The sequence below is a fragment of the Meriones unguiculatus genome (assembly GCF_030254825.1).
Source record: "Meriones unguiculatus strain TT.TT164.6M chromosome 13 unlocalized genomic scaffold, Bangor_MerUng_6.1 Chr13_unordered_Scaffold_37, whole genome shotgun sequence".
NCBI classification, from domain to species: Eukaryota; Metazoa; Chordata; class Mammalia; order Rodentia; family Muridae; genus Meriones; species Meriones unguiculatus.
In genome coordinates, this window is record NW_026843647.1 from 2,114,404 (window position 1) to 2,126,847 (window position 12,444).

General features: G+C 36.5%; 1 protein-coding gene across 1 annotated transcript in view; it reads left to right on the plus strand.

Annotated features, from left to right (window-relative positions):
* The window catches only part of LOC132651001 (zinc finger protein 431-like), a 32,218-nt gene extending 22,754 nt beyond the window's left edge, over positions 1–9,464 (plus strand). The window contains exons 3-5 of the mRNA XM_060376328.1: positions 3,678–3,804; positions 3,997–4,057; positions 5,306–9,464. Coding sequence (XP_060232311.1) covers positions 3,678–3,804; positions 3,997–4,057; positions 5,306–5,909 — 792 coding nt within the window. The 3' untranslated portion in view covers positions 5,910–9,464. The remainder of the gene's footprint in view (positions 1–3,677; positions 3,805–3,996; positions 4,058–5,305) is intronic.
* Positions 9,465–12,444: the final 2,980 nt, after the last annotated feature.

A 12,444-nucleotide genomic window follows, 5' to 3' on the forward strand; every position in this document is an offset into this window, starting at 1 on the left:
CCATGGTCTTTGCCTAAGTTTTCATGAAATTTGAGTTTCCTCAGCTTCAAAAATTATGGAGTTTGATCTGACTTGACCAAACAAGCAAACCAGTACATGACCTGAGATGTTTGTGGTTAGGGGATTCAATCACAGTAGCACAGTATCATTTTAGGAGAAAAAAAAAAGTTATGCCAAAGTGACTTTGCTCCTGACAGCCCTCAGAATGTTCGCTTTTTTAGGAATGTGTAAAATATCAGGACTTGGGATGGCAAAATCCAAAGTTTAATTGGCTCTTCCTGTAGGACCTGGAAGTTCAGTAGGTTGAGTGTAGTACATATAGAGGAAGTGGAGGTCATAGGATTTCAGTGGAAAATAGGCTCCATGAAAAAGTAAGCTAGAGGTCATTTGTGTGGTAATTTTGGCCTCAAATATTTCTCGTACTGATCATGATCTAAAGAATTAATTAACGTAGAGGTAAAATTGGGGACTGATTTCTTAGATGGTGATGTTCGTTTTCATACCTGGCTTGAATGTTAGTAATTAGTCAAGACTACATTTGAATTCTTGATTCTCATGTGTCAGCTTTCTGATGTGCAAAGATGGAAGATGTACCCCCAATGTGTTCTGTTTTGTCAACATATTTTACCAATGTTAATGTTAAAATGCTTAATAGAATGTATGTGTGTATGTATGTATTGTTTAAACTTACATGCTTCTTTATGTTCTCATTTGTTACTATATGGCACATCATGCTGAAGTTCTGCCTTGTAAGAGAATATTCTAGAGGTGATAGGTAATGCCACAACAATGAGATTTATTTCATAAAAGCATGTTATATGTGTGTAATATGACTGTGTTCTTAGGCTATGACAGACATATGAAGACTTGATGACACTTTTGGGGGTTTATTTTGACCATTCTAATTTGATGGTCAAGGTCCTGTTGCCAGTTTTCACTCTGGATTTTTCAGAGAATGTATTAATATTATTCTTTTTTTACTTTTATTTATTATATTCGTTTTGTATCCCAGCTACAGCCTCCTCCCTTATCCCCTCTCAAGCCCCCCCTCTCTCTCTAAGTATTTTAATTTTTTTAAAGAAATTATTTTGTTTTTTGGCTTTACATCCAAAGGCTATCCCTCCTTCCCCTACTCTCAGTCCACCCTCACCCTTCTTCCTCCCCCCCCAAGAAAAATGGAGCCCTACTCTCCCTGTGTCACCCTATTGCATCACATCAAGTCACATCAGGACTGAGCATATCTTCATCCACTAAGGCCAGGCAAGGTACGCCTGACAGGGGGAGATTATCTAAAAGCGGGCAGTAGAGTTCCTATTAGAAACAGTGCCCTCCACTTACCACTCAACCCACATTGACCAAGCTGCCCATTGTACAGATAATTTCAAGAGACCTATGCCTTGAACATGCATCATGCTCCTTAGTTAATGTCTCATTTTCTGTAAACCCTACCCCGGATCTCGGTTACTTGTCTCTGTTGGTCTTCTTGTGGCTTCCTATCCCCTTCAGGTTCTTCCATATTTCCCCCAGTACTTCCATAAGACCCCCAGTGATCCACCCCATGCTTAGGTACAAGTTCCAGCATCTGTCTCCATTGGCTGCTGGGTGGAGCCTCTGAGATAACAGGCATGTTTAGGCTCTTTTCTACAAGCTCAGCAAAGCAACATTTACAGTTTCATTGGCTGGCTCTGTAGTGTAAGGTGGGACTCAGGTTGGCCCAATTATTGGTTGGACTTTCCCTCAGTCTTTGTTACGTTATTATCCATAAGCTTCTTATAGGCAGGGTTATTTTTGGATCGTGTGTTTTGTGGTTCAGTTGTTGTTCCCTCTCTCCACTAGTCCTGTGTGGCTAAGAGGTGGTAACATCATTTTCCATATCTCTTTTCCCCTGTACCTCCGTTAGAAGTCTCAGATAGAGTCACACCCAGGTCCTCTCAGGAACCTTCCCTGTCAAATGACTCCAAAGAGAAACCACCTCAGTTTCCCTTCTTGTTCTCAGCCTTCTCTCCTCCTGCTACAATTCTCCCCACATCTGATACCCACATTTGTTTCCCTCCACATTCCACCTTCTGCCCAGTTCCCTCTCTTCATCCACTCCTGTTGTTTGTTCTGTTTTCTATTCTGAGTGACACATTCTGGCAACCTCTAGTCATAGAGGTCTTTCACTTCATGTTGTTTGTAGCTACTGTTCAGGGTATTTTTTCCAAATTTCATTATCAGCTAATTTTTAATTTGTATACAGAAGGACTAATGAAATTTTTAGTTAGTTGTGTTCCCAGCCATTTTCTGGAAATTGTATATCAACTGTAGGAATTATCTGGTAAAATTTCTTGGGTCACCTAGGTATACTACTAAATCATCTATGAATAGTGATTCTTTGAATTCTTCCTTTCCAATTCGTATCTCCTTGATAATCTTCAGTTGTCTTATTGCTTTAGCTAGGACTTAAGGAGTACATTGAAGAGATATGGAGAGGGGAGGCATCCTTGTCCTGTACCTCATATGAATGGAATTTCTTTAAGTTTCTCTCCAAATGATTTGATGTTGGCTATCAGCTTGCTTTTTCCTGCTTCTTTATGCTAAGTATGTGCCTGACTCCTGTATGCCTGATCTTCCCAAGTCTTTTAACATGAAGGAATGTTGGATTTTGTCAAAGGCTTTTTCTCATCTAATGAGATGATCATGTGATCTTGGTCTTTCAGTTTGTTTATATGGTTGATTACATTGATGGGTTTTCATATGTTGAACCATCCCTGTATCCCTGAGATAAAGCCAATTTGTTCATCATGCATATCTTTGATGTGTGCTTAGATTTGTTTTGTGAGTATTTAATTGAATATATTGTGTTACAGACAGCTATTAGCTGTCATGTGGGTGCTGAGAATTTAACCCAGGTCTTCTGGAAGAACAGACAGTGTTCTTAACCACTGAGTCATACCTTCATCCCCCATGTTGCCTATTAAATTGCTAAAGTTTTCACTATCCTTTTGTAATTGTTCAAACATACATTTCATTTTAAAAATGATCACATTAATATTACAGTTTAAAATGAGGCACTTCAGGTTTCTAGATATTTATGCAGAACTCAAATGAATATATAACTCTTTGTAGAAACTTGAGAAAGATCTTTAAGTTTTTTATCTTGTTTGTTTAATTAATTTTTGTATATTATTCAGAATCGTATTATGTTCCCCTGAGTGTCCTGGAACTTATTGCAAAGAGCTGTCTACCATCCAGCTCTGTGAAATAAACCAGCCACAGTTTCTTGGGTGATTTTTGGAATTAAATTCATCAGATAATACAGCCAGCCTGCCCATTCTTATAAGAGTCAGGAATCGTTTATACTATTTCTCTCATGTGGGCTCAGTACTGTTGATCTGTTTTCTCTCTCTCTTTCTCTCTCTCTCTCTCTCTCTCTCTCTCTCTTTCTCTCTCTCTTTACCTATTAATTGACATTTCTCTTGCAAGGCTATATCCTACTAAAAGGATGCAGAAATTAGAGAGGTGAACCTCACTATTAAGTTTACTTCTAAAAAGATTTGGTGATTACATTACAACTTGTGTGTCAGAAAATAAGTAGAAGAACCATCAGAATAAATTGAAAATATTGTAAATGAAGGATACATCGCCAGTATTCTAGGTATCATGCTTTCTGTTGTACATGTGTGTGGATATTTTAGAGTATATTGACCTACAATGATGTGCATGTGAACTTCACTGGAGAGGAGTGGGCTTTGCTGGATCCTTCCCAGAGGAATCTCTACAAAGATGTAATGCTGGAGACCTACAGGAACCTCACTGCTATAGGTAGGACAGTGAATTTTCTTTACTTCTTAAAATATGGGGAAAACACTTTATTCATTATGGAAGTGCTTCTACAATTTCTCTTGAGGATGAGGAAGAATGAGGTGAATGGTTCTTTGATTGACCATAGAGCACGACTTAAATTTTGTCTTATTTCCAATAATAAATCATACATTTTCTGTTACTGTATTTTAGGCTACAATTGGGAAAGTCATAATATAGAAGAGCATTGTCAAAGTCCTAAAAGACACACAAGGTAATTTTCATTGTAATCTGATATGAATATGGTTCTGAGAAAATTTTAATATGTTCTGAAATTTTGAAAGAGAAGGGACAGTGTAAATGAACTCCTTTAAGTGTATTTATTGATGATGACTATCATGTTACTAAACCACATACCTCCATGTTAGGTATTTGATGTATGTTTACAGGGCACTCCTCTAAGAACAAGTGCAAGGAAATCATACTTATGCAAGATCAATATATAAATTATTTCCTCATTAGCGCTATGAGGTAAAACTGGAATTTGTTTAGTCTCCTACAGCTCAGGTATTGCCAAATGTATTCACAGTAAATAGGTGATGAAAGTATATCCAAACATGGGTTTACTCATATAATTGTAGTAATGTTGCTAAGTTTTGTGAGAAGGGCAGTTTTTTTTTTAGAGTCAAGAATGCTGTTGTGGAAAAATCATAATCCCTATAGCACATGTCTGTGATGAACAAAAATCAAATGTGTGAATGCATCATGGAACCATGTCTTTATTATTATTCTTTTAATAGTTATATCATATATCACAATGAGTACAAGTCATTTTAATATGTGTATATTGAAAGAAACAATGTACCACCCAGAAAAACTAAAAGGTTTAGTAGTCCACATTTTGAGTAGATGTTTAAAAATTGATACCTATTATGTTTATATGGGATACTTAGAGCTTCCAGCAGTACAAATAATGATGCAGAGGCTTTTTGATATTTTAAAGCTTAGGCAATTTACTGGGCAGATTCTGAACTCTTTGTTTCCCTAAAACAAACCTAGCACAGTGTCTGTATGCATGGCCAGCTCTACTTCTTTGTTCATGGTCATGTCCATCTGTTAACCTCATTGTCATGCTGGTGAATGGTGTGTCATTTGCTTTCTCCTTTGCAGCAACCCTCTCTCACTCAGAAGTTCTGTCCTCCATTTTGCGCCCTGCTATCACTTGTTAGCTCGTTATTATTTCCAATAGATAAGGAAGGAAGGACAAATGTTTACAAAATATATGACAGGTGATCAGCTATAGAACTAACAATACTATGATTTCATCAGTACTTAGCTGATTGCTGGCTCAGCAAAACAACCAGTAGAGGAGAACACCGTGAATATAAAAATAATGATGAAAACTCAAACTGTAATTCTTCTTTACCTTTAATTCAAACTGCAAAATTAAGTCATGTGGCAAAAACATCCATTAGTGTAATGAATGTGGAAAAGATGTCATATGTGCCAATTATATTTGCAGGTATGAAAACAATCATTGTGCAGACAAACTCCCTGAAGATACTCAAGATGAAGTCTTTGCACATCACAATAGTCCCCACACATGTAAAAGTATGCATACTGGTGTGGATCACTATGAATGTTGCCAATATGGTAATGCCTTTGCACATAAAAGTCATATCCTAAGACATAAAAGTATACATATAGGAGAGAAACCTCATGAATGTAACCGATTTGGTAAAGCCTATGCATCTAACAGTAGTCTCCTAAGACATAAAGGAGGAACTCACACTGAATGTAACCAATGCGGTAAAGCCTTTGCACGTAACAGTAGTCTAATACACAAAAGAACGCACACTGGAGAGAAACCTTATGAATGTAACCAATGTGGTAAAGCCTTTGCATTTAAAAATAAGCTCCTGCGACATAAAAGAACTCACACTGGAGAAAAACCTTATGAATGTAACCAATGTGGTAAAGCCTTTGCACAGAACATTAATCTCATTGTTCATAAAAGAGCTCACACTGGAGAGAAACCTTTTGAATGTAACCAATGTGGTAAAGCCTTTGCAGATAACAATGTTCTCCGAAGGCATAAAAATCTATGTTGCAGAAAATTCTTATGAATATAGCTAATGTCATGAAGTCTTTTCATGTAAGACTTATCTTGAAGAAGAACACTTATTGGAGTGAAACCCTGTAAATATAAACAATGTGTTCAAAAGTTTGCATGCCTTAATAATCTCTATGTACATAGAAGAAGCACACTGGATAGAAACTTTATGAATGTAACCAATGTGACAAAGCATTTTGACATAATAGTATTCTCCTATGACATGAAGAACACATACTAGAGAGAAATCTTATGAATGTAACTAAGGTGGTAAAGCCTTTGCATGTAACAGTAGTCTCCTAATACAAACAAAAGAACTCACACTGGAGAGAACTCTTATGGATGTAATCAATGTGTGAAAGCCTTTGTATGTAACAGTCATCTGCTAATACATAAAAGAGCTCACACTTGAGAGAAAACTTATTAATGTTTCCTTTGTGGTAAAGCCTTTTCACATAACTGTCATCTCCTAATAAAAACGTGCTGTTCACAATCATCTTCAACGTCATGAAAGAATTCATATCAGAAAGAAAGACTATGAGTGTATTTACATGGTGAAGCTATTCCACATTTGTATTATCTTCATCATCATGAAAGAATTCATACAGTGAGAAATTTTATGAATGTGTTAAAATGGAAGATCTTTGCACATATCTATATTCTACATCATCATACAGTTTCATCATTAAAGTTTCACAATGGAGAGAAAATCTGAATATAATCAATATTGTAAGGCTTTTGTGTTCTTCTGTCCACTGAATCTAATATAACTCAAAGAGGTCAATACAGATGAAAAAAAAAATATTGTCATTCTGTTTGATTAGGGACCACATAATGTTGAACTGTGATGCCTACCCATCCAATGAGCCAGAAAGTTACAGAGGTTCTGAGCTTGAAAACCATGAACATCTTTACTGTTTTGCAACTGAATTATTTCCATCAGTCATGGTTTAGGGATATGGGATTTGTTTACGTCATTGAGGAAGTTACCTGATGCAAAATGTAGGTTTTACAATGAAAACAATCATATCCATTTGTTCTTTTGTGGTTAGGAAAATTTATTATGTTTTAGGAAAGAGAATCTGTGTTTTGGGTCAGTCATTATGTAAGGAGACCAGAAATCATGGTATGGAACAGTCATGTTTTAGGCATCAAAAGTTAAGTAATTAAATCCGGTCAGCTATTGGGAAGTTTACAGCTTTCCTAGGGACTATGAACTTAAACTAATGTTCACCTTATAAATCATTGAAGGCTGGTAACTAAAAGGAAATATTTAGGACAAATTGCTTTTGCATGTTCCCACATACAATTTGCTTTTACATGTATTGCATATCAAAGTCATCTTCAAGTATACAAATGGTCAGATAGTATAGAGAAACCTTACACATGTCTTCATGTGATAAATCCTTTTCTTAATACAGTTGTCTCCAAATACATAAAAGAACACACACTACAGTGAAACCCTCTCAATAAGCAATGTGGTAAATCCTTTTCATAGGGTTTTCTTTGAAATCATGAGAAAAAGTCATGCTGCAGGGAAACCCCATGAATGTAGTCAGTATGGTAAGGTTTTCTGCTTCATGCTACCATTCTATAAGAGTAAAAGCTTTACTGTGTGGGCTACATCTTAAAGCCTTTGTATATCACAGTAGTCTTTGAGAACCTAAAAGAACGCATTCGGAAGAACATCTATTAGAATAAAAAATTTGTTAAGATCTTTGACCCACCAGCTTGCATTCAATTACACTAGATTATTTTGGAGTAAAATTCTAACAACTGTCAAAGATGTATGCATGTGTTTGTGACATCCATCCTTATTTTGTTTCCAATTGAAATCTCATGGACCAAAGGCATATGGATTGAAACAATAAGATAATCCATTTGACAATTCAGTTCAATTCCATGAAATAAATCACCCAGTAATAAAATTTATATGTGGGTATTAGTGCATTTTCTGTGACTAAACACAATGTCTAAGGCAACTTGCAAATGTGTTTACTTTGCCTTATGACCTGAGAGGATATGGGATCACTATAAATTTGGTAACACAAGTGTCCTACATGGCAGCTAAAGTAGGAAGATTGGAGCTCACAACCACCACCTGCAGCATGAAGCAGCAAGTGGGAACTACAGAAGGTATGCAGCTGAAAAATATGAAGCCCACCCCAATTAACCTACTTTCTCCAGCAGGGATACATTTTTTAAACATTCCCAAATGATACCACCAACTGAAAATGATTCATTTCTCTGATTTCAAACCTACATGTTTGATTTCTCTTACATGAAGGAATTCATGATGAAGACATTTGTAGATAAGCCTGTAGTTGCCCCAACACCTGAATTCAGTAATGAATGCTTATAGAAGTAAAACATTCACGAGTAAACATATACTTAAGAATTTGTTTTAATTTCCCTTATGTGATAATAGTTTTTCTTTGTGTGTTTATGTGCCTGTCCATTCTAGTTTCCATGTAGACTAGACCCACTGATTTTCTCATACCAGGAATTATAGAAAGTTGTCCAAAACCTGAACTAGGTCCTGGGAATGAACTTGTCTTAACTGCAAAGCCATGTATCTAGTACTGTAAATATCTTAAATCTTAATATATCACCTTTATGTCAGGAAGTAGAAAAGAATTCATAGAAAAGAGCAATCTTATTTATGCAAAAGCGTTATTACTTTGGACATAAAAATGTATTCATTTCCAAGAATAGAAACTATTTTGAATCTGTTTTTAAAAGAGCCTCAGAGGAAGTAATTATTTACCATGTTCACTTCATTATAATGGAGGAGATCACCAATTGTGGTTGTGGTCTGAATTTTGAAACATTGGAGTAGCTATTGAATTTGCTGTGTGTGTAGCAAATCCATTCACAGAAGTTTATTAGGTTGTTCTGATATTTCCTCTGTGGCAGCTGTTCATCTTCTAATGCATTTCCACTTCGCGATAGTTATTTTTCTGCTGCAATGTATAGAATGGAATCCCCATCTTCTATGTGGTCCATTGTTTATTTATATCAGGCAGTGTGAGATCATAGTTTTCAAGGAAGGGTCTATGAGAACTTGTACTTTTTTATGTTTTCACAAATTAATTTAAGATGTTTGTTTTTAAGCCTTTCTTGGATATCAATAATTAATTGATGCTTTATAGTATGTGTGTACGCAGGTGTGTATATATTGTTTGAAGTTTCATGCTTCTACATGTTCCCATATTTACTATACAGCACATCATCTTGAAGTATTGCCTTTATAGAGATTTATCTGGAAGTGATAGTTAATGTAACAGCAACAAGATTTATTTCAAAAAGACATGTTATGTGTGTGATGGACTATTCATTCTTAGGCTATGACAAATATATGAGGAGTGTGGGATCTATTTTCGTCATGGTTCTATGATCTTCAAGGTATGTTGTCTCTTTTGCATACCACAAACATTCCCCACTAAGCTCATTGAGACTCATAAAACTTACTTGAAAAATTACATCAGTACAGTATTGTCTTCTATTCTGATTATGAATATATTGTCATCTGAGGATGGAAGAAACTGAAATTATTTGATTAATAAATGCTACTTGCAAATGAAAATTATACACTCCTGTCTTGTTTTGGAATGTGTTAGTTCTTTCTTAGGAGTAAAGACTTATTCTTAAGAATTTCTCAAAACTGCAAGTGAAGGTCAGAGAATTGTCTCAGTGGGTAAATTTAGTTATTGCTAAGCGTGATGATTTGTGCTCAATCCCTGAGTAGTCCATATCACTGTTAGAGATTTTTCTAAAGTTTTTATAGTTGAGCTACTGTGTATGCAAATTCACACACTAGCAGATATGTAAATATATTTTCACGCTAAATAAGGGCCAGTGTAGTCACTGGCCAAAAGACTCTTTGTGTTCCATGTGAAGAACTTATATATGGGATGTAGATAATAAATAGCAATAAGCTGTACTCTTAGTAGCATGTATACACCATAACTTATGTATGTACACACAAACACACTCCAGCATTTTTACATTATTTTTATTGATTACAGTTTATTCACTTTGTATTCCTGCTATAGATCCCTCTTCATCCCCTCCCAATCTTACCCTCTCTCTCTCTTCTCCTATGTTCCTCCCCCAGTCCACTGATAGGGGAGGTACTTCTCTCCTTCCATCTGAACCTAGTTTATCAGGTCTCATCTGGACTGTCTTCATTGTCTTCCTCTGTGGACTGGTAAGGCTGTTCCCCCCACAGGCAGAGGTGATCAAAGAGCCAGGCACTGAGTTCATGTCAGAGACAGTCCTTTTTCCCATTACTAGAGACACTAAGCTGCAATGAGCTGAATTTGTCAGGGGTACTACATTATCTCCATTTGTGGTCCTTGCTTGGAGTATGAGTCTCCAAAAATCACTGTGCCCAGATTTTTTGATTCTATTGTTCTCCTTGTGGAGCTCCATTCCCCTCAGGTCTTTCTATCTCCCCCTTCTTTCATAAGATTACCTGCACTCTGCCCAAAGGTTGGTTATGAGTCTCAGCATCTGTTTTGATACCCTGCTGGATAGTCTTTCAGAGGCCCTCTGTGGTAGGCTCCTGTCCAGTTCCCTATTTTCTCCCTCTTCTGATGTCCATCCGTTTGCCTATTTGAATGAAGATTGAGCATCTTACCCAGGGACCTCCTTCTTGATTAGCTTCTTTAGCTGTACAGATTTTAGTATGATTATTCTATATTATATGTCGAATATCCAGTTATAAATGATGAAATTAACAAAGCAATGTAGCCACTTAGAGAAGACAAACTATTTGTAGAATTTGAAGACTTATTGCTGCTCATTAAAAGGAAAATGGTTCCTTTGTACATCTTATTTTATCCTTTAATTCCTTGATTCAAGGATAGACCACTTAAAAATCAAAGCTTGGCTCAGAAGTGCATCCCTATCATCCTAAACCTAGGATTCAGTGGCAGGCTGATCTCTCTGAGACTGAGGCCATATTGTTCCACAGAGTGTCTTCTCTGGTTGTTTTTGAGACACAATTTTCTTGTGTAGAATTGGCTGTTATGGACTCACTTTGTAGACCCAGTCATCCTCAAAATCACATAAATCCATGCCTCTTCCTCCCTGAGTGCGGGGATTACAGGTATGTGCCACCATGCCCAGCTCCATGGACAGTTCTAAGACAGCCATAGCTTTGTAGAAATGTCATGTATCAAAATGATTTCAAAATGCATACTATATTTCAAGTTATAGATTTTTTTCCTGAGGTATAGTGTACACAGGGATGTTAGAAGTTTTCTGAATTTGTGCTCTCTGTCCTTTGTGTGAGAAACATCCCCCTCATAGATCAGACATGATGACTACCAGATGGTATTGCCTCCTGTGCAATATAGTTTCATGGCCTCATTTACTTAATTTTCAGTTAAGAACTTGTGGTCACAATTAAAAATCTCAGGGGCATTTCTGTCCATTTTAAAAAAATTTACACATATTTCTGCATGACTTTGAGCCAAAAGTGTCTTTTTATCTCTGATTTTACATTATGATCACATTCAGAATAGGACTTAATTTAGCATGGCTCTGAGTAGGGAACCCACATTTGAACATATCCATATGCCCTAAGTTAAATCCCGGTGCTTGCTTTGTTGAAGAAAACCATTGCTTTGGAAAGGACCCTTATGCTCTTCTTGCCTGTATCAGGAAAATATCTTTCTCAGGTCTTGTTTTTTGGCTGGTGTAACAAAACACCAACAGCACTGGCTCTAAGGGCAAAACTCGATAAATGGGACCTCATGAAGCTGAAAAGCTTCTGTAAGCAAAGGACACTGTCTACAGATTGGGAAAGGATGTTCACTAACCCTATATCTGACAAGAGGGCTAATATCCAGAATATATAGAAAACTCAAGAAGTTAAACAGCAACAAATCAAGTAATCCAATTAAAAAATGGGATACAGAGCTAAACAGAGAATTCTCAATACAGGAATGGCAGAGAAACACTTAAAGAAATGTTCAATGCCCTTAGTCATCAGGGGAATGCAAATCAAAACAATTGCGAGATTTCACCTTACATCCATCAGAATAGCTAAGATCTAAAGCTGAAGTGACAATACATGCTGAAGAGGATGTTGAGAAAGAGGAAACCTCCACACCTGGTGGGAATGTAAACTTGTACATCACATTGGAAATCAATCTGGCACTTTCTCAGACAATTAGGAATACTGCTTCCTCAAGATTCAGCTATACCACGCCTAAGCATATATCCAAAAGATGCTCAAGTATACAACAAAGACATTTGCTCAACCATGTTTGTAGCAGCTTTATTTGTAATGGTCAGAACTTGGAAACAATCCAGATGCCCCTCAACTGCGGAATGGGCACAGAAATTGTGGTACATCTACTTAATGGAATATTACTCAGCAATAAAAAAACAAGGAAATCATGAAAATTGCAGGCAAATGATGGGAACTGGAAAAAATCACCTTAGTGAGGTATCCCAGAAGCAGAAAGACACACAGGGTATATACTACTCTTAAGTGGATATTATAAATATAGTATAGGATAAACATACTAAAATCT